The 25825-nt window shown below is 21.5% G+C and overlaps 1 protein-coding gene across 1 annotated transcript; it reads left to right on the forward strand.

The window, feature by feature from the left end:
- The first annotated feature begins 1539 nt into the window (after window positions 1-1539).
- On the forward strand, window positions 1540-25579 carry LOC128951968 (protein FAM135A-like). Its single transcript, XM_054297280.1, has 7 exons — window positions 1540-1668; window positions 1779-3033; window positions 3300-4435; window positions 11325-11564; window positions 22911-23068; window positions 24530-24757; window positions 25374-25579. The coding sequence occupies exons 1-7, from the start codon at window positions 1592-1594 to the stop codon at window positions 25577-25579; spliced, it is 3300 nt and encodes a 1099-aa protein (XP_054153255.1). The 5' UTR covers window positions 1540-1591.
- The last annotated feature ends 246 nt before the right edge of the window (window positions 25580-25825 follow it).

Consider the following 25825-nt stretch of genomic DNA (forward strand, 5'->3'; position numbering starts at 1 on the left):
TTCGTATTTACAATACTCTTATTGTGCAAATAGTATGAACAATACATTGACATCTCCAAAAATCTATGTGTTAATTATAATAAAAACATTTTGTAAACATTTAATAATACAATTACAAAAATATAAAGCAAAAATAATTGTCAAATACTTATATTGTTTTTTTCTAATCAAATTACAATCAAAATCACAAATAATCGGATTATTTAGTATATCAACAAATCTCTGGAGTACATCTTATTTCGATTATTATTAAATTAAATACTAAAATCGATAACTTTTTTTTGCTATAATTGGAAACTTATATAAATTTATAGTAAAATACTTGTTAGCTATAATATCAAAGATATAAAGTTTAAAAATAACTATAATGATAAAATAACAATTAGTATATTGGAAATTTTTAATAAATCAATCATATTATCATTTGAAACAATTCAATACTAAGCACTACAGTAATACACTTTTTTATCACAACTTATTAATTAATCTTTACTTATAGTATATAAAACTCATTTTATAGGATCATAAAAAATAAAGTAATTTATGTTTTATAAATTATTTTATTGATATTATTATTTATAGTTCATTTTTGTTTAAAAATAAATTATTTTGTCAATGGATCAGATATCTTTTTTATTAATAATTAATTTAATTTGATTTGCAAGTTAAATTTATATTTATTGATTTATACACAATAAACATACAAATTATAATTTAGTGATTTATTTTTAGCTCAATTTTTAATTTTACAAATATTTAAAATTATATGATAATAATTATTAATTATTTTATTTAAAGATGTATACAGATTAATTTAATAATAAAAATAAAGTTTTATTTAATTTATCTTTTTGTATAAACATTTATATTTATAGACAATAATATATTGATTTATCATATAATATACTACAGTAATAATTCTATATTAACTGGTAGTTAAATAAACTAAAATAAATTAATACAATCAACAGTACAGGTATAATAAAATATGATAAACACCTGATTAACTGATTAATGTTTTTATCTATGAAACTGCTTGTGCCTCACAGTGACTGTCTTTTAGACTACCAGTGCTACAGATGAGTGAGTAAATTGTAAGCAAATAGAGAGCGCAGGTCTGTCTGTATGTCAGACTTAAAAATATAATGATTTCAATGCATTGATTGCAAAACATTGTAATAAAAGTGTAATAAATTGTATTTATATTATGTTTATAAAATGATAGCAGAATTGATAGTGAATTATAATGTTTGCTATGAATTCTGGTATTTGTTATTGAAATTACAAATATTTAATTATATGACTAACCTTTCGTGCAATTGATTTCTATATTTATTATTATTATTATTATTATATATATATATATTTATATTATCATTTTTTAAAAACTCCTCCATGTATTTGTAATGATTTTTTATATTGTTAAATATATTGTATATTAACATCATATATATAAATTTAATAATAGTTAATATATATATATATATGGTATATAAATAATTTTGAATTTTGTAAAATTTTTGCACTGAATCTCAAATAATTGATTAAATTCTATATTATATGTGAATATAATAGTGTTGTGACAAACATAATGTCAGAATTGCAGGCAATTATAGAATATTCCATACAATTGAATAAATTCGTTAATATAGACCTTTTTCAACGCGGGTTTGTATTTCAAATATATAATAATTTTAAGTATATTAACAATAATATGATTAATATGTTTTTAAACTGTCTTTTATTTATTATATTATATATATTATTGAACGGATCAGTTACTATCAAATACGAGTGTCTCTAAAGCTGTTAAACTGCAAACAAACCCATAAGATTGAAGTCAGTATCAGCGATAAGAAGACTCATACGTGTCATACATCTCAAGCCACTTCTTCGTCAACCGACGAGTCCAACGATGTCTGTCCACCTCAAGAGCCAAACATAGTGTTTCCTCAATGTATTGTTAATGGATGTGCGGTCAGCAAAACATTTCAAATATTGTATAAGAATGAAGAAGTACTTCTCGATGATTACGTCTCCTTTAAAGTCAATTTGATTGTCGACTCAAAGGACTGCTTAAAACAGGTCCGCAAAACAAACTTTGTCTTAGATGTTGAGCTGTGGTTCACTGATCAAGAGTTTGGTGCCGATCACCACAACTCAATTGAATGCGTGTCTTCACGACAACTGATTCTCCACTTTGATATATGTCGTGGTCTTCATTATTATCTTCCAGTAATGTTTGATTATTTTCATTTATCTGCACTCAATCTTGCAATTCATGGATCATTGCTTACACTTTGTCAACCATACATCAGTACGAAGAGTTCAAAATCGGACAAAAAGTTTGGTAATTCAGTTCACGCGACGCCAATCAATAGCTGTAACTTTGGTTACGAATCCATTCTTAACAATCCATCCAATAGTAGTAATAATAAATCTAACGATGAGATTAAAGAAATCCGTTATAGAAGAGCACAACTGATCCATTGGAGACTTACTGCCATATTATTGTCATCCATACAGAGCTTAAAACGTAAAACAGATGAATACTATGGTCTATTGGCTCCGTGGCAACAGATCCGATGCAAACAGCAACCAATCACTCCTAGTATTGATAATCTGAGTAAATTGGCTCAAGAATGCTATAAATCGATTCTCATCAACGAATCGAATCCATCCAATGATTTCATATCATTTCAAAACGATTTATTCATTATAAACGACTCAATAAAACCCGAAGACTTTATATCGACAGTCGAGAGCGATATGGCCTACCTCTGCGGTGTAGCCATACTTTTGTGGCAACAATTCTTGACTGTAGTCTACAGTTCCGACCGAATCAATCAACATCTTTCTAAAGTACATCACTCGCAACGGATTAAGAGATTCTCTGAAGCCTTCTTTTGCATTGAAAAAAACAAAAAGAATTTACACTCTATTTGTGACAATAATACTACTCTTTTCAATGAAATCAGTGAACAGATCCGAAAGTCACCATATCTTTCATTATTACCTCCTTGTGATGTCGAGGTTTGATATATTATTATTATTATCTTTTATGAATAATTAATTTGTTTATTATGTAATATATATTTTTATTACATTACTAATGATAAAAGCATTTCATTTATTTTTTTGAGATGTTTGATAATATTTCTTTATTTGAGTTAATTACAAAATGAATATTTAATGAGAATTAATGCTATATAATTTTTTTTATTATATAAACCTTATATATATTTAACATACAAATTAAAATATATTTATATAAATAATTTATAATAATTTGTTGATAGTGTGTGGCACTCGATGGCGATTCAACAACACTTCCCATTATATATGAAGAGAAGTTTGACTCAGAAGTGACTGCAAATAGGATCTCAACACTCAGTAGTTTGTATTTTGACGACACTTTTGATAATATATTGAAATTAAACGGCGAGACCTCGACTACAGTCAAGCGTAATATGAGAGAGAAAATATTAAATAACATTTCAAAACTTAATTTTGGTACTTATGGTAAACTCAAGGAAGAGTATAGCCCTATAACTACTAGAGCTTCAATGACTAACTTATCTCCAACTGGAGATATGTCTCCAAAAATTATGTCCACAAATACAATCAAGAATGTAACTAAAGAATCGGTGACTTTAGTTAGTTATAAAAATATTGATAATTCAGATAATAATAGTGAATCTAATACTAAGTCAACAAATGTTTCAATCAATAACTTTACAAACGAGTCAATGATTTCTAACTCCTATTCAATGAATAACATAAAGTCACAAATTGGCAAAAGAATGGTTAACAGCGAGTCTTTACCTGATTTAAGTACAAATGAAGTGTTTCTTAACATTAAAAAGCAAATATTTTTGCACCAATCAAGCCATACACCCACCAGACCTGTCAAACCTCCTCATCAATTCAGAGACAACAAATCAAAGAGTGAACGTAAATCGGGCGAAGAGTTTCGCGGAACTATGTATTTCCCGAAACCTCCCAAACAGTTTACAATAGATGAGACCGATGAACCCGATGACCAAAATTTGCAAATTGAAACCAAAGAATTACCAAATGGTGTAAGAAATTTATGTAATAATAAAATAACAAATACACAAAAAAATAACCCAAAGATTGGTGAAGATATTGGTATAAATGAGAGTAAATATACACTTCTCGAGCTTTTAAAGTCAAATAAATGTCTTATTTGTGGCAAATTAAAGTGTGGCTGTTGTGATGACTCCGATACTCTGCCATCATTAAGAAGAGTGTCACAAATTGGTTCAGATCTCGTGTCGTTTGTTAAGGCAAAAGAAGATTTTCGACAACAAATATCTTCGAAGACCAACGGATGGCTTATTTATAGCGATTTTCCGAGTCTGGCCTCTCGTATACCTTATTTTCAATGCGATTCTGACTTTCGTTCATTTAGGTAAATTTGATACATTGTCTTAGTTTTTAAACTTATTTTATATAAAATAATTAACTATTGAATTTTTGCTAAAAATGATATATTGAATAAAACAATTCAATATATTTTAAGTACAATTATATAATCGTTTTTAATTAAAATATTTCAGCATTACTGGAATTATAATTTTCATGAATTTAAATTAATTGTGTTCTCTATGAAAATCTTAACTTATATTAATGAGATTTTTATTTTTATGTATAGAATTTCATCAGAATTTACATAGAATTAGTATTATATTTTTGTTATGTATTAACTGTGTTACTTAATGAATGAATGAATGAATCAATATTATTATTCTGTGTTTTTCATTGCATTTACTTATGCTAAATGAGACTTTCCTTTTGCTAATAGTATTGTAATATTGATAGTATTTCAGTGTTATAGACATCGATTGAAATTTCAATTTGAATTTACTTCTAGTATATTGTAAAACACATACAACAGTACTAACATTATGTTGTAAAAGAATGTAATCTTAATCTAATAGGTTTTCATTAAATCAATAATTTATTTCACATATTATTAAATTATAGCTTTAGTTGTGTAAAGAATTTGTATTTGTTTTGCAACCATCACAGGTAAACATAACTCATTTATCGACATTAAAAATGAATCAATGAATGACTACTCAAAATAATAAAACATTATAAACATTGCATTGGATTATCACTTGGCCTTCACTTTCTAACCCATATTTCAATCAAATATAAACAAACTAAATGCAAATTTGCATTTCTTATCATACAATATATAATAATCTAAAATACACGTATTTGTAATATAAATATATTATACAGTATAAAAATATGTATATTTTAAATTTAAAGTACTCGTAATTTATATATTTATGCATTTTTAAGTTTTTCTTTTATTTAAATGATTAATTTGTTAAAATGTTAATTATCAAGGTCGTTATTTGATTATAATTTTTAACAGTAAATATTTTTTGCCGGCAAATTAAAACATCTGTGTTAATTTATAATTATTTGTTTAGTTTTAAAAATTTATACGTCTATTTCAATATTTAACTAAATTAATGATTTTAATAATTTTTTATGTAAAAATTTAATAAAGACTAAAAGAGCAATTTATTTGGTTTGTTTGATAACTATATATATATATATTTATAATATCCACACCCTTTACACCCTTTCATCTAAACCATTGAATTTTCAACAAACTTTGAAATGATATTTTTGATTGGCTTTTACGAGAAATAATAACATTTATGTATTTCGATACATAAAAATTTTCTATAATAAATAGAGATATTAAAATATATTTAATATGAATATTTGACATTATGTTTTTAAGAGCTATTTGAGTACTATATTAATATATATATTATTAGCGTCTCATGATTTAACTCATTGCTTTATAAAACAAATTATACGATTGCATTGGTTTTGGGTGGGGATCTGTGTCACGACACACACACACATACAGAATATTTTGATAATTTATAACTATAAATTCATTTATATATATAATATCAACAAATATCACAAACTTTTCAATTATAATTATAAATTAATTATTAAAATATTTTTGTTGTTGTTGTAATGAACTTATTTTAAATTTAGTTTATATTATAGTAATAAAATATTTTGATATATTGTTTAATGTAAAAGAAGTATAAATCTCATAAATAATATGTTAAGCGTGAGAATAGGTGTTATTTTTTGTTTATTTATTTCTTATTTTTAATGTATTAATGTTTTAGTTTTAGATCATATTTTAAACTAAATGAATGTATTTTCATCGGCACTCGTATAGCCCTTAAGTTTACAATTTTATTTTTATGAGTGAAAATGTGTGCGAATTGAAAGGCAATACATTAAGACAAATAGTTGTTTATATGTTAAGAGTATGTACTCTAATACATACTATGTAGTCATTGAGCACCGACTGGTCATTAATTATCGATTCGCTTATATCCGCATAAAATGTGTTTTTAGTTATTTGTTTAAAAACATTTTCAGCTAAAAACATACATAGATATTATATGTTTATATATATATAGTTTGAACATTCATTTATAATTAATTATTATTTACAATAAGTTAATGTTTAAAAGAACAAATAGTTTTTAGCGAAATAAATTTTCAAACATCTTTATATAAATTTTTTATTGAAAAACATTTTTAGTATTTTTTATTTTTAATACAGATCAAATGTTATAGTATTATAAAATGTAATTACTTATATTGATGTTTTATAATTTATAATTTTAGTTTATAACTTATAATTAATGTAAATAAAGTTTATAAGATATAACTTATTGATTCTATAGAATAATAATAGAATTTTCTGTATTATAAATATTGTTTTATATATTAACAAATATTGTTAATTTGTTACTTATTAATAGTTAAAATTATATAAAAAACGATATAAATGAGATTCAAATATATTTATTGCATTTTTTATAATAAAATTAATTCTTGAGATTATGTTATTTATTATATATGTAGAACATCAATATACTAAATAAATTGTTTTTATTTTATAAATAATTACATTATTGGAAAATACATTAAAAATATATTATATTTGGAATAATTATTTTCATAAGATCTATAATTTTTATCACTTATACTATTAACAAATGATTTATTTGAATCAATCAATTATATTTGTATCGATATTATTCATAAAATAATGCAGTTGTTAAACAATAATATTGCAATTTTTACGATTGAGATTATTACAGCCATATTTGAATCTATAAATAAATAAATATATTTAAAATAATTCGCATGTAAAATATTATTTACAATAATTAATTTGTATCACATTTTACTAATTATAATTTGATTAGTATTATACTATAATATTTTGTTTTTACATTTAAGTGATACAGTTAGATATATAGCTATTTTATAGTATTTTAGCTATTTATGTACTAAAATATTTTACATGAACAAAAATAAAATAAATTCTAATTAGATTTTCATGATACTATAATATTGTTTTTAGCACCAATTTTTTTAATGGTTCATAATAACTGAGACTAAATTATGTATTTATTTCACGATTTAAAAAACTAATGATTACAACAAAACAATAATAATAATTAATATTAAATTATATGATATCATATTATTATTTATGTTAGTTTCTTCACATTTACATTATTTAGTTATATATTTTTAATAATTATAATGAAAAAACTGTTTCCAAAATGGATAGACTTGTTTTTTATTAATAAATAATATTATGTCTATTAGAATGCATACAATTGAAAGTTGAATTATTATATAAAAAATATTGTATTATATTTTTACAATTTCTGTGATAAAATATAAAAACAAATCAAAATATTTGTACATTTTGTTATTGAGTTATAATATGTTAGAAATCTGAATCAACTATTTTTTTTTAAAAAAAGTAATAGTAATAGTAAAGGGGTTATCATATAATTTAATATTAAATGTAAATTAGTTAATGTTAATGCAATGTTAAATATAATAACTAATGTTCATAAAAATTTCCATTGTATTTATCTGATAATTATTCAATTGAATGGTTCCCGAAATAACATAGGATTATAAATAGTATAAAAAGCGGGTTTTATTTATCTATTATATTCTAATATATCTAATATAGTTATATCTATTATATCTATTATAAGTTATATAATATTATATCTTTTATATTATTGTTTAATTACTACATAACTTAATAAATATTTTAAATATAATCAATTATAAAGTATACAAAAAATAGTGAAAATATCTAAGAAATATTAATTTCGGAATTTGAGTTTACTTCTTATATATGATATTTATTATAAATAATATCAAATATTTTATATTCTAATCAATTTGTCGTTTAATCGGTAATTTAATATTAAATATAAAATTTATCACAAATTTGTCATTTATATATCATCGATTAAAACTTGTAAATATGTATTTTACATTACTATAATCAAAAACCGATAAATTATAATTTCACGTTATATCAAAAATGATTTGAATTTTAATTTTCTAATTACTAATTATTTTCTAAAATGATAGTTAATTATTATTATTATGTAATAAATGAGCCTTGTTCAAATTGCACCAAAACACATAGACTCACTCATTAGATCATTTATTTATTTAGTTTTTGAGTTTTTATTTCAAATATATTATTATGTACAGTATTAATAAGTTTTTAATTAAATTAAATTTAGGCTTAAGTTAGTTTGTAATACAAAATTTGTTAATAAAATATTATAGTCTTTATATAGACTGTAATATAAATAATGTAATATTGTTTAGTATTAAGTCATGAACTATATTATGAAGAGTTAATGCAGTGAATGACGAATGACTTATATAACGCTTTTGGCTTAAAATTGGAAAACAGATTACTATGTATTCAAAAATGAATGTATTATATAATATATTCAGTAATACATTGAATATTCTTTACTCATATTATTAATATAGAAATTACTCTCTCATGTCTTGATTGATAAAACTAAATAATACTATATTTTTTTTAATAATATAGACATCATTTTGTCTATTTGAAAAATTTCTATTTAATTACTTTATCTCATATTTATATATATACAGTATATATCAGTGTTAAGCAATGTTTTGGATTTTAGGGGAGTAGAGAGTGGGTAAAATAAATTTTAAAAATCTCGATAAATGTTGGGTATTGTGTGGGGTATACACTTTTATTGCAATTTTAAATGAAAATTTTTTCAAGATTTTCAATTTATTAAATTTTCTGAATATTTTAATTAAAATTATAAAAATAAATAATACTTTGCTTTTAAAATGAAAATTTTAAATAATTAAATTTTACAGTATAATTTATTATTATTATCTTAAAATATTTTTCAAATTGTAACATAATTTCATTTTTTGAAGAAATAAAGAATTTTTAAGTTTTTCAGTTACATATGTTATATTTAGCCTAATTTTAACGTAGTTTAAACTATTTTACTAATTTTTACTAAATAATTCAATTTCAATTTTATAAAGACACAAAAACAGTTAACAATTATTAGTCAAAATTTAAATTTTTATAAATTTGAAAAAATCGATCATTTTTAAAGAGAAAATCTTCGACTTATAGGGTATTTTTACCCCTTTTTTGCTTAACCCTAATATAAATTATATATATTTCATATTTAATTATTTTCAAGATTAAAACAGACAAATATTACTCATCTTATATAACATTTTAAATATTATAAAATAAAATATTCGTTAGTTTAATAATTTATATTATTGATATATTATATATTTATTCATTATATTATTATTATTTAAAATTAAAAAGTTGTAATATAGAAAATAATTACCCATCTCTTAACTAACAAAAAACACTCGTCATTTTTTTAAATAATTGTATAAAATTAAATTTAACGGTAACAATATTATACTGCATAGGATATTAGGATATAACTAAATCTTTTTGGCAATTTTATGATTATATCATATAATAGTTTGTATATTATTTAATTTAATATATCAAAATCGATTGATTTTTAAAATTCAATTTTGTATTTTTAATCACATTTTTATTATATAAACTTATAATGATTAATACACTTATTCTAATTTATTATCTATATATATAAATTATACACTACCATTAATCTGTATATATATATTAAGTAATAAATTGTGGTTAAAGTAATTTATATACATGTATGTACACTACATTATATTACTGTATATTATAATAGTTACTCGACATCCCTAAAGCATTTGTATTATTATTATTATTATAAATAAGTTACAATTGTAAGCTATCTCGCAATCTCTTTAACTAAACTTTTCTTTGTATAATTTTTTATCGATTTATTTAAAAGTTTTACTAAGTATAGAATACATACTTATAGTTATTGATATAAAAAAAATATTGAATAATGTAAGTCATATCATTCAAAGTTGTGCGATATTTACTTTTTTATCATCTTTTTTATATTTATGTATTTAAACTTTAATGCATAAAAAATTAGCTACAAAATTATTTTGTATAAAACATTATTTAATATGTGACTAATATTTGTTTTGATCAATAAAATTAAGTAATATTATTATTATAAATATTATACTTAAGTATAAATTAATTTTTATACTAAATCTTTATTTTATTTTGCAAAAATAAAATAAAATAAATATTGAATGATATTTTATTTTGTTTAATAATAATAATAATAATAATTTTTTGATGAGTTTTATTCAAATTCAAAATTGTATTATAATATATTAATAAAAATATTACATTTCAAACACTATTTCACATGACTTATAATATAATTAAGTTAACGCTTCAGTGCTCTATTGAATACCAATTATAGGATAGCATTAGATATTAAAATCTATTCAATATATTTTTTCAACAATATTTCATCTAAATATTTTATATAATACTATTGCACTTATGATTGTAATGTTTTTTTCAGTTTACTAAATAGTTATTGTATTTTAAAAACAACATTTCTTATTATTTCATAATTATGTATTTTGTTAGCATTTCGGTGTATTCAATATTTATTTAAAATTAAATACAATAATCATCACTCATTTGATAACAATAATTATTGCTATCGAAAAAAATAAAATTGTATTTGAATTTATTACTTTATTTTTTATTATTATATTGTGTATTGAATTGATGATAAATTCTACATTTTTATTTTTTATATATAAACCTATTAGCTAAGATTTTATAAAAAGATAAAAATAAGCAAAAATTTCAAATGAACCATAAAATTACTCTTAATTTAATACTTGAGTTATGACAAGTGTTGGCCCTTAGGGCTGACCATATTCCTAATGTTTAATAGTAATGCAATGATAAATGTTTAAAATGATGTAAATGTTGATTACAGTTCACAGAAGGACGGTCTCCATCTGATAATATGTGTTCATGGATTGGACGGCAATAGTGCGGACCTGCGTTTGGTGAAGACATATCTTGAGTTGGGCTCTCCGACCACAAACTTTGAGTTTTTGATGTCTCAGCGAAATCAAGGCGAGACCTTTGATAACTTGGATTTGTTGACACAACGACTCGTTCAGGAAATCAATTATCACATTGAAGTATACGCTCTAAAGCCGTCCAAAATCAGGCGAGTCTTCATTCATTCGTTAATTTCTATATTAATATAGCACTGGTTTTTTGCATAACATTTTTATCCCATATTTATACTCTTATATGGGATATAGATTGCATTGATTTTATTAAAACACGAGTTATAACTTTACTATCAATTGAATGTTTAATATACAAGTGACTGGAAATCATTCATCAAAAACTGCACATAATGTCTAACTTTGATATCATATAATCGATAATTGATATGAAAAACACTAACATTAATGACTTTCCTGTCCTTTGCCATCATCTGATTTCTTTCATTTCATAACTCAATTTGAAGAGATGTTTGAATAATTTCTTCAGACAAACTCAGCACACAATCTATACTTTATGCCAATAATATAGAAAAACCAAAAATAAAGAAATGCATGGATTTATTGTGAAAAATATAACAATAATTTTTATATACTTTTTTCATTATCTTTTACTAAAAAATATTGTTGAGTCTGTTTTTGTCTTTTTCTTATCCAAAATAAACTCCTATTTTTGATATATATTTTACTTATTTTTTTAATACTATATATATTAAGAACTTATTGAAGGGAAAAATCCATTTAAAGAGAGACTCAATGCTAATGATTAGGACATAAAATGCTTGTTTGTGTCTATCGATTGTCACACAAACTGCAATCAAGTGAGCCATGGATTTAAGTTTTTGTGATTTGATTTTTGCTTTACTTAATGATTGCACTCCTAATTATAATGATCTCACTATTTTGGATCAATATTTACCACAAAATCAACATTTACAATACATATATATTTATACAGTATAACATGTTAGATAAGTCCCATATTATTCAATATGGTATATGTTCTCATTTAATCATTATTTTTAAAGCTCTGGTATTGCATTTTAAAAGATTACATTTTATTTTATTACTAATTTATAGAAATTAGTAAAAAAACATTTTATATTATTGTATAATATAAATAAGAATTATAAGTTATATAATAGATAATTGTATATATTGTATAATATAATAACAATAAGAATTTGAATTTAAAACAAAAATTAGTTTTTGTGTGTAATTTTGATGAAAATATTTGGTATCACATAATGTGATGAAAAAAATTGTGAGAATTAAGTCCCACAAGAATAGTGTATAACAAAAAATGTATTGAAAATAAAATCCTTAGTTTTAAAAAACAACTCTTTATTCAATTGCAAAGTCATTATTACTACTATTTTTATTTAATATTTGGTTTGTTGTCGACTATGTGCTACAAAAAATGTATGAATGAATAAATGAATGAAATAAAAAAAAAGATCGATTGGATTCATATATTTTTTATTAACGTTTTTTAGTGACACTTCATATTAAAATACATTTCACAAATTGTTTATAATTCATGAATTGTCACCAGTATTTGGGTTAATAATGAACAGTACTTTTAAAATAACAAATACATTATATATATTTGTATTTAGTTATTGTTTTATAACAATATTAATTAACTTAAAACCATTACTTTTACCATAACTTTTGGCTTTTTAGTGATAGTTTAGGTATACAAACCACTTGAGAATAATTAACTAATACATTATTATGTGATTACTAAGTTCAATGTTTTACATTAGTTATACAGTGTATATAGTAATGATTTATTGAACAAATTTTTAGAAAATTTTATTATAAAAATCCAAATTTGTTTTACCTATTGATAAAAAATTTACGTGAAAAAGTTTGCAAATTAACTTTTATAAAATAATAGGAATTTATTTTCAATATTTTCAATATTTTTACAATTATTATTATTATTATTAATTTTTACAAATATAAATTAAATAAAATTTAAAGTTTAATATGGATTTGTGAAACAATAAATTCCTATGATTTAAAAATTTAAATTATTAATTTGAATCATATTTAAAAGTAAAATTTATTGAAAATATCGAGGTCTAAAAATATAATTATCTAAATTTTTAATTTTTTTGTTACTTGAAATTTTATTATTAATTTTGTTATTAATTTTTTTTATGAAAATGCTATATAAATAATAATAATAATAGTACTGTAATAACAAATAATAAATAATAACAATGATTTTTATATAATAAACAGGGAATTAGTGTCTATGAAATCGTGCGTTAATAACGATATTTTATTTTGAATTTAACTCAATTGTTAGCCAATGGTATGAATCAGAAAATCATATGAATTTTGTAATGTTTTGGTCAATAGATTCATTGATTTGCGATTCTTTGACTTTTTTTATTATTTGTGAGAACACAACATAATTCTAACACATTCTTCACCTGTTATCACATTTGACAATACATTTGTACAATACTTTGCGTGCAATCATATTAACAACCCTCTCTCTCTCTCTCTCTCTCTCTCTCTCTCTCTCTCTCTCTCTCTCTCTCTCTCTCTCTGTCTGTCTGTCTGTCTGTCTCTCTGTCTGTCTCTCTCTCTGTCTGTCTCTCTTTCTCTCTCTCTCTCTCTCACTCACACATTCATCCATTTATTTACTGATATTGTGTTGACTCGTGACTTAAACTGTCATTTCTTTCACTATACAAGTGATAATGCAATTGAGCTGAAAATACAATCGATTTTTATTGTATTTTTCATTTTTCATCAAATGTCTGATCCGTAAAAAGATTTTTTAAAAACTAGAACTCATTTGTGAAGAAAGAGATTGTGAAGTCATCTCATTATAAAATCTTCTCTTTTTTCTAAACAGACTTAAATCATAACACTTCGTCATTAAAATTTGAAGTCAATGTCTAATATTTTTCATATTATTATATTATAATTATTTAATATATTTAAATGAATAGATAATTAAAATTATAAGAAATGTTTCAATATATGACTTTTCAATGAAATGCATATTTTTCTTTTGATGTCAACTGAGCTCTTATTTATATATTTATTAAATATGATTTCAAATGTCTTGTGTTTACTGATAACAATTATTTATGGAAATACTATTATATATGACATAACTTATAATAGGTTTTATATATTCCCGTAATTCATTTTTCCCAATTTAATTTAATTTAATGTAATTTACTGTAATTTTGGTAATTTATGTATTTTTATAAATATAATAAATTAATTATTTTAGAATTAGTAAGAATTAAAAATATGTTTTTAAATAAAATGTAAAAATAATTAATATTTCATTTAAATTATTTTGCAATTATTTTTTTATTAATAAATTTGTAGATAAGTAGCACATGCTTTGTAATTCATATGTAATTTAGATATAATTTAGACGACTAACTACCATAATTATAAGTAATGAGTAAAATATAAACGTTGAATAATAATAATAATAGTAATTTGTATGCAATTACAATACTATTTATCAATCTTTAGTAAAAATGTCTTAAATTTCATTTTTCACACGTAATACAAGTATATATTGTTACAAATAATGTATTTCTCGGTTTGTGACAATCGCTGATAAAAAGCAGAAAATTATATTTATTTCGATGGCTTTTCAGTTGATTCACTCAATGCATGTGTCAGTCAAATGTCTTAGAAATGCATTGAAGCCGTCATATACTGAATAAGTTGCCGTCAAATGAGATCCTTAACGGCTGTCACACTCACTGTTTGCCGTTATTATAGTTGGTTTACTACCGAAGGGGTAAATATTTACTTAAAGCTAAGAAACCCTTTATTATAATTCAAATAAGTTTAACACATAAACTATTGACGACAATAACAACATTGTCTTTGAATTGTATAATTTGACACAAATTTTGAGTTTCCTTTTATTATTTAATTTTGAGTTTAAAAGAAAATAGAGTTTATATTGAAAAATGGTTTATACAAAATATGTTTATTTAGTTAATTATTTTTTTAATGAGAATAAATTTGATTGTAAGCATTTTGCTATTTTAATTTGTATTACTAGGGAGTAGCTTATGTTGACGAAAAATAATAAACTTTAATCTATGATAATTGATATTAAGTAGTTTTAAAACTATTTACAAATTTTAATCATTATCGCAATTAAATATTTTATTTTTGCTAAATTTATTAAGTAATATAATTAATTATTATGAATAATATAAATTAGATCATACAGTATATGTTAATTATAGACGTGAATTTGTTTTACTTTTTATGAATTAAATGTTTATTCAAAATTATATTTAAAATTAATTTTTTAAATTTATATTTCCAGCAATTTATGTATATTATAAATAATAATTTAAGTATTTTGTTTGAATATTTGTAAAATTTCAGTAAATTAAATTATGTATTTCAAATGAAATTTAATATAAACTGGATTATCCATTTTAAATTAAATTATATAAGAATATAACATAAAAGACTCAATTAAAGACTAGTTTTAAACTAATACTTTACATTATTATACTGTTTTTTGTATTACTTTTTTACATGTTTTGTGTTTTTCAAGAATTGAATAAAATTTATTAAATAAGTAGAATAATTTTAATTTAATTAAAATTTTGTTGAATAAATATTAAAGTAAATAACTTACAGATTATTATTTTTAATACCATAACATACTATATATTATTTTTAGATTTTTAGTGTTTATAAGCGATTATTATTAAAAATCCCTTTGGTTTGTATCTGAGTCTTATAGTTAAACAAAATATACTTAAACTGAATATTTAGTTTATATTATAATATACAGTAGATTATATTAGTATTATCTCTACAGCATTACATTATATAAATTTATAGATATATTAAATATAGTACTCATTTTATTTAAGTATAAAGACATACATACTGATAGTGTGATCTCTTCTTGTCGCATAAAATATTTTTAAAAGTAATTTTATTTTTGTAATAGTCCTAGCAATGTTTTTAAATTTATTTTTTGATAAAATATAACATAGATTATTGGTCTTTAAGTATGCTAAGAAATATTTGTTATATCACTTTAAATGGATCCGTTACACTGCTTAAACTCTCATGACATTCAGATAAGATTTGTGATAAAATTTGAATATTGTCCCAAAACTAATCCATCGATGGCGGTAATAAATATTAGTGATGTCTATCTTAAAGCCGTTAATAAAATGATTAGTCACCTTTAATGAAAGTTATCAAAAGAAAACGGTGTTGACGTGGGAAACAATAAAGCGCGGGAAAATCATCAAAGATTCAAAACGAAAAATAAAAACTATTAGTGGTGATAAATCTTAAGTTTTTCTAAAAATAAATTCGATTAATATCCGGCTATGATATATAAACTATTAAAAGGAATTTAGTCTAAATTGACATAGGATATTTGTAATTAAGTTAATTACATTATGATTTCACTCCTAAACAATAGGCAAAGTTGATAAAAATTTGCCAATATTTTGTTTACAATTAAAATTTGACGGATTTATATGATGTATTAAAACCGTTGATGAATCATTGTATTGACCAGATATTGCTTTGTCAGATTAGTATTTGTTTCGATCAATGTAACACTTCCTAGGCGGCAAATAAATCGAAAATCGAGAAGAAGTCAAAATGGGAAACGAAGAGTTTTTCGATTTATAACAGAAAAAGTTGCAGGCCGAAAAATTTGAAAAATTGCTGAATAAATTTTAAGATGTTATTGAAGTTAATAGATATTATATCATTGATTATTTAAAATTAACTTTTTAATAAAATCAAATTTAAAATTTGCTATTTTTTGCGACATCATGAGATCACAACATCAGTAATAAAATATTATAACAATTTTCAAAAATAAAATATTAGTTGTAAACAACTAATCATATTTATGATAAAAACTTGATTATAGGAAAGTTGACAAAACATTTGTCTAAAATGTAGTTTATATATGAATTAATTCAGTTTTTTATGCTAACTGTCTAACTGCTAAAATTATTTTTGAAAAAGTAGTACATTTTTGAAAATGCTGCTTATTTTAACATTTTTTTGTATAACGATAATATAAATAACAAATAATTAGAAGACATTATTTAATTTGTTTAAAATATTATATTATTTTTCTAATATTCTAACTATAATGTCTATAATTTATCTGAAGCACAATATAAGTAATATTTTTTCTAATTTTACAAATACCGTATCTTAAACTATATTAAATATTAAATATAATATATTACTAAACAATATTTTATATATTTTATAATTTAAGATAATATTTATAGAATAATTTTATATTACAGTATGTATTGTATAGTATAAAAAATAAGTATGATATGTATAATATTTATATTAATGTTAATATTAATGTATCAAAATTAGAGATTGGCAAATAGAAAGTTTCTAATAAATTTCCCTGAGAAAGTTTCTAGAAAATTTCTCAGGAATTTCTATAGAAATTTAACTTTATTGTTATACTATGGGATCCCCATATCTATAGTTATTGTAATATTATAGATATAATACAGTATTATACTGTACTATACACTGTATAGTATACAGTATAGTACAGTACTATACAAATATGATACCTATATATAAAATAATTATAATTATTTAATAATAATTAATTTTATAAAATTGTATTCATCATTTTATTACATATATCATACTGTAGTTTAATTAATTTATATTTTACTTTAATTAATAATTAAAATGCTAATAAAAATATTTACGGTAATGTATTGTTATATGATAGCAATATCGAGATAACAAAATTAATATGGGTTCCATAGATTCCATAGATAGAATTTTTTTTAGAAACTTTCTAGAAATTTCTCTATTATTTTATAAATTTCTCTTTTTTTCCAACACTAATCACAATTCAAAATATTTACACTCATATTTAGGTAAATCTCAGTTTTATAATAATAATTAAAATATTTTTGTATCATTTATATAATAGTTTTAATAGAATTTTTATATATATAATAATATTAATATTACTTATAAAGACTTATACTATATATATCGTATAATTTTTAGTTTAATTATTTTGTAGATTAGCTAATATATTGTTTGTATTGTATTTAATACTTATGAATAAAATATATTTGACATACATTTATATCAGTAATATATATCTGAACTTCATCTCATTTTTTGTCTTTTAATTAATTCAATTTAAATTACTTAATTGATTCTTTATTTTATAATATATTATAATAAATATTTTAATTAATAGAATAAATATATTAATATTAGTACACAAAAATCAAGTTAATATTTAGACAATTAAGAAACAACTTGTTTTTTTAATTTTTACAATATATCAAATAATTGATTAATTTAAATTTTATCAAAGATTGATCATTTTTACTGATTTTTTAATCTAGAAATATATAATTGTATTTATATTTATATTACCGGTAAATTAGTAATATTAAGTATTGTTCAAAAATATGAATTGTGAATAAAGTTTTTAAGTAGAAATTTATTTTAAATATATTTAGGTTTTTACCAAACATATTAATTTGATTATTTAGAAAATTGATTATATAGTAAAGGTTTAATGTTGATATACCTGTATTTCATAATATAATTTATATTAATAATCTGAAACTTTTTTTGCATACTTTGAATATAGCAAACAGTTTATTTAATTTATTAGTATATATGTAATAGTCTTAATATTTAATACGATTATAGAAAATAAGATAATATGAAATCATTGATAGTTTATTTCAACCTGACTTTTCAAATGCATTTTATATATTTTCTTAATAATAAAATTACATTCATTTAATTTCGTTAGTTTTATACCATATTTTTATGCAATTTATTGCTCATCTTTATTGATTTTGTTCCCATAAAACGATATATTTATGGCAAATACATATTTATATTGTTTATATTATACCAAATACAGCAAATACTGTATCATCTAATAAGAAATATATTTTATATTATTAGATGATATACATTGTTGTGTAATCAATGAATTATATATCTTTTGTTTACTTGTATTTATGTTATATTTGTTATTTTAGAATAGTTTTTATTAAAATTATTTATTTTAAACTAAACTTTAAAAATTTATATAACTTTATAATATAATAAAATAATAAGACTAAAAATATTTGTCATATAATAAGAGTTCGGGTAATTTTCGAGAGAGGCAAGTTCCCTGATAAATCCCTCCAATTTTCTCGGAAAATAATTTATTTTCCTTTTCTTCATCGTTAGAAATGGAAAATATAAATTGAATTATTACAATAAATAGTACGAAAACTTAAATATTTTTCATAAAATTTCATTGAAATATTTAAAATTAGATTTCAATTCAATAAATTTTGTAATACTATTTATCAACACTTTTTAAAATACAGTTTAATATAACATTGGATTTTAAACATCATAATAAAATGTGTTGTTTAGGGTTCAATAGGTGGTAGCACAAGGATATAGATTCCATAGGAATTCCTATGGAGAGGCAAAATAAGGAACTTTTGGTATATGGAAGGAATTTGATCGAACCCTACAATACCATACAATAAAATGTTAATTTCATAAATATTGTAAAAACATTTTTGTCACTATCTTTTTAAATAATTGAGATATAATTAGATATTTTTCGTACTATTGTTTCTTTGAATTTAGAGCGAAAAATCTTTAAAATGTTAAATTATATCATTAATATGTTTGCATTTTTATTTATAATTATAAATCATTTTTATAGAATTTTCATTGAAATTCTTAGAAAATTTCTTTTTCATAGCACTACTGATGAAATTAAGTGTGATTTGTGTTATATAAATGGATGAGTAGGCGATATAGTTAAGTAAAAGTGCAAAAAAAATAGATATCAAACGATAAAGTGGTTGATTGAGAGTACAAATTTAATATAAACAATGTATAATTGATTTGCTGTTAAACTACTTTATAAATAAAGAATTTATTTTTTATCTTCTTTTTTCTTTAATGAATGCTTGCATTTAAGCATTTTATTAAATATGTTTTCAAAGATAAAATATATATAAATTTGATTTTCAATTTATTTAACACATGAATAGAAATTTATTATTAAAAATATTCTGAATTCTTTTGACATATTTTTCACTCTTTTTTTAATATATTCTTTATATTTCTCATACTTTTTATGCATAAAAATGACGAAAATTTTTAATGAAACAAGAATTTTCAATTCAAATGAAATAAGAATTCTATGCCTTATTATTCACATTTTTGATCCGATTATAAAATATGCACAAAATATTTAAGAAAAATATTGTAATTTTAATTATAATACTTAAATAATAATACTGTATATTATAATAATCTTATATAGAAAGTATTATATTGTAAATTATACATAAAAAACTAGTCAACAGATTTAAGCAAAAATTGTTTTTTTAAACAATTTAACTACTTTTTTGTTGCTTAGATGTTGTAGTTTTAGCTAATTTTAACTTAAATTAAATATAATATAACATTGAAAAGAAAGTTAGAGAAAATGAATTTTGCATTTTAAATGTAATAAACATGAATTGCTTTAGATTTCATGGATAATAAACAAATGAATGACTAAATATTAAGTGAAAACATATATTAGATTTTTATGAATATTTTTAAAAATATTATATACTATACACTGTTTAGTATACATTACAGTTATTTTGGATTATCATACTGTATGACTCATATATGTACAGTAATATCAAATAATTATACAACTAATATAGTAGTTGTTTATAATTATATTTTTAATAATATATTTTTCTAAAAATATTAATATATGAATTAAGAATTATTTATAATTATTTTGTTTGTATTACTGTAAGTGTTGGTAATCTTCTATAATAATAGCAAATTTTTAATTACTTATAAAATAGATTAATTTTAAAATGTAGTAAATGTAATTTTTATCAATTACATGTTTACTAATGTTTTTTATATCAATAATTTATTAAAAATTTTATTTTAATTTTAAAATATGAAAAAATAGTGTGATATTTTGTAGATTATTTGATTGTTAGCTTTTAGTCGTACAGTACATCTGTAAAAGTTTAAACTTTATACTTACAGTAATTAACACTTACTATTGACTTTAAATCTGTGTAATTTACAATTTAACAATTAAGTAACAATAAAATAAAGTAATTATATTTCTAATGTATTTAATTTATTGTTATATATTTGAAAATAATGCCTAAATATACAGAGTCTGTATTACAGACGTATTAAAAGACACAAATTTCAGGTTATATTCAGTTTTTGTAAAGATTGATAAAAAGTATAATAATTTAGATTTGATTCATAATAATCACGATTTACAGCTCATTTCATTATCCTTTTGATAGTACTATTAAAATACTATTATATTTACATACTATTGTATACAACACATTATTATCTGTATTTCATTCAAGTTTTTTGCTATTATTTTTATTACCATTTTGTGGATTTACGGGCAATGAATGAATTGATTATTTAAACCAGTGGTTAACAGATACGCTTTATTAGAATACAGTCCCTCAAAAAGTGTTATGTAATTGATTACAATAATTTTTTTAAACATTAAAAATACACACAAATTGTTTCTAATTAAAAATGTATTTAAAACTTAAAAGTAATAATGCTTTAATTAAAGATAAAACAATAAAAGCTATAAATTGTTTTACAATGGAGTAATATTAAAGACACTTTTACTAATATACATATGTTTTGAATGCATATGTTAGTCAAAATAAATGAGTGACCTATACTCTACACTGTCTACAGTTAAGTATAAAGTGGGGGTAAACTAATATTAGTTAATTTAATTAATTTCCAAAATTTGCTTAACCGCCCCTGCTACTTTATTAGTAATATTTTATTTGATGATATTATATTATATTTGACTATTAATTATAATATACGTAAAACATTGATTTGAAAATATGTATGATTACATGATTACATAATTACATGATTCTGTTAACTGTTGTTTTTAGTTAGACTGACGGCGAATATGAATGACTTATATCTCAACTATTTATATAAAATACCATTTATTTGATTCTTAAAATTGTGTTATTTTTCTATAAGAATTGATTTTTTTTGTAATATAATAACTCATTTCATTTCAGATTAGTTTTACAGTAAATTTGACACTATTTTGTCTAATAATATCAATATTTGTATTTTAAGAATTTTGTGTATATTTACTATTAAACATATTACGGTTTTTCATATTAAATTATTATTATTTTGTATTAAATTTCTAAAAATTCAAGTTATTTTGTGACTAAAACTTTTTTAAGTCGAGTTATATTAGATTTTATTGATCTAATGGTTATACAAAAACATCTGTTCCTTTAAGGCTAGACATAGACCAGAAAATGATGATATATTTATGCTGTCGGCGCTCAAGGCTTATGATTTTGTACAGTGATATGGATTTTATAAACTATATTATATGTGTAATAATTATATATTGTTTTTGATAACAGTTTTATCGGTCATTCATTGGGAAATATCATAATCCGTTCGGCGTTAACCACTAAACATGATTTCATTGAGCGCTGGAGAGACAAACTCTACACTTTCCTATCACTCAGTGGACCACATCTTGGACTTCAATATAATAACAGTGGACTCGTCAATATGGGTATACATTGTATTTGACTATAATTTTTACCATAATTATCATTATACCTATTATTATTATTAATGTAATTATTATTACTTCTCTTAACTATTCATTTTACTCATATAAGTACTTAAGTACAGTACTATATAGGCATTATTGGTCACATTTACCCATTTTATTATTTTTTTGTATTCAATTATAGCTAATTACTAAAAAAATCTTAATATATACTGTATTGTCACTAACATGTGTTATATTTATATAATGAAAGCTAAAATACAGATATACATTAAAATTCAATTAATTTGCTAATTTAATTGTAGTCTCATTTTGAATATATAATAATTTATATATTTCTAAAGTAAGTGCTATTTACAGAAATAAAACAAATTTCATTTGCTTTGAATTTCAATTTAAAAGCTTTTATTGAAATCATTCAATGCATATAAAATTGTTTTTCTACTAATTTTTCAAATTAATTTTATTTATAAAAAATATTTATTTATTTAATAGTAATACTGTATTAGTGATGTTACTAAAATGTTTGATTTCAATTAATAATAATTATATTCTAACATAAATTTATATATATATAATTACATAACATAGTATAATGTTATTTTGCTGATTTATAGTTTTTTATTTATATACATATGTATTTGCATTTTTTATAACATTTAATTATTTAAATTACAAACACATAATGTATTTTATTAATAGGACATCATTTGTACAGAATATACAGTTAATATAAAATAAAATAAGAATAATCAAAATAACAACAAAAATATTATAGTATATATGCAAAGCACTAAATATATATTTTTATTGTTTTTAATTATAAATGAGTCGACATGTTCTGCAATTGTAATATATTATTGATTTCAATGATTTACAAATGTGTGTTATTAAACAATAATATTCTGTTGATTATAATTTATAATATACACATATAAACCAGTATTGAATAAAATTTCTTTATTTGTGTAATGTATTATAAAATGGTGTTTATATAACGTTTTAAGCATTTTTTGCGTGTTTTTCAAACCATTAATGCTCTCATTTAGCCAATCGTCACTAATGGTAGAGTCACTGTTTACCATAACCTTGTTTTAGGGGAGTTTAAGGGGTAAATAGGAACTTAAAATTCTAAATAACTTTAAATTTAATGATTATATGTTTTATTTTATCTATTAATTGGTGATAAAAATGATAATTAATATGTCATTTCTATTTATGTATGCTTTTTACTTTAATAATTTAGCTAATGTTAATATTTAGTTTAGTTTTCAATTTTTACACGACCTGGTAATCCCAGAGATTAGTATATTTTGTTTTAGTTGTTGACAGAATTGATATATGATCTAACATTGAATATTATTAGTCAACATTTGGTAGCGAAAAAAGCTTTAATTTTTTATAATACAATTGTTTTAACGCAAACAATACATTGATTTGTTGTATTGTGTAAATCAATAGGTTTATGGTTTATGCAAAAGTGGAAAAAGTCTGGATCGCTGTTACAGTTGGCGATGAAGGACTCAAGTGATCCGCGACAGACATATTTGTATCGCTTGAGTCTCGAACCGGGTTTAGAGTACTTCAAGAATATTCTGTTGTGCGGCTCATCACAGGACCACTACGTGCCCATACATTCAGCACATATTGAACTGTGCAACGCATCACTCAATGATACCTCTCCTAATGGTTTGTATAAATACGTGCATTATATTGTAGTACAGATACAACACAATACCTTATAAATTGTCTTCTTTTATAGTTGACTTAAGGCTAGCAATTGAAGTGTAGTATAAATTTATTTTTATTATTGTTTGGCAACTTTTTTGAGAAAATTTATTGGAAAAATTTATGTCACAAAAAATATGTTGTCATTTGCCTCTACAAAGACCGGAATTTGCACTAAGTTATCGTTTTTAGGCTTTTTTATGCTATCTATTGATAAAACTAGCAAAGAGTTAAATTAGACTTAAATACAATTAGTTTGTAGCGATCAAAGAGTTTTAAATTATAGCTAAAGATGTGACCATAACTTCTTATATAAGATGAACACTAATGGACAAGAAGTGCTCACTCTTTCTCTTTTTCCAATCTTTGTCTTCAATATAATTAAAATTAATTGCTTTGTTTTATCATTTATGTTGAGTCAGTGATTGCTTTTAAATGTATTACTAATTTTTTTACTAATCGACTCTTAATTTTCTTAATACAAGTTATATATTTTAATAAAATTCTTATAATAATATATTCTTTAAATTTATGTCTTTATAAAAAACTTATTGTAATTATTTATTTAATTTTTTAGGTATAGCGTATCGAGAAATGGTTAGCAATTTATTGCATCCATTAATGAGTAAATCTAGTATTAAATTAATACGTTATGACGTCCATCACTCTCTGACCAGTAATGCAAACGCACTGATAGGACGTGCGGCACATATTGCTGTTTTGGACTCAGAGTTATTCATTGAAAAGTTTATGGTTGTCACTGGACTCAAATATTTTATCTAAATATTACCAAAACTATTACTTTACAAAAAACAGCTATTTTAATAGCTTTATATTAATAATAATATTTATACAATTAATAATTTTTCTTAAAAAATCTCATATCCTTTTTTGTATATGCATTGATTATAGGAATTTTATCATAAATTATATAATAACTTATTTGTAAAAAAATATTTAATAAAAAATAATATAACAATAAATGTTTTACCAGTTGTAGTTTAAACTTTTATTTTTTACATTACTTTT

Source organism: Oppia nitens, unplaced genomic scaffold, assembly GCF_028296485.1.
Source record: "Oppia nitens isolate AA-2021 unplaced genomic scaffold, nextdenovo-longstitch-racon4-pilon3 scaffold1_pilon_pilon_pilon, whole genome shotgun sequence".
NCBI classification, from domain to species: Eukaryota; Metazoa; Arthropoda; class Arachnida; order Sarcoptiformes; family Oppiidae; genus Oppia; species Oppia nitens.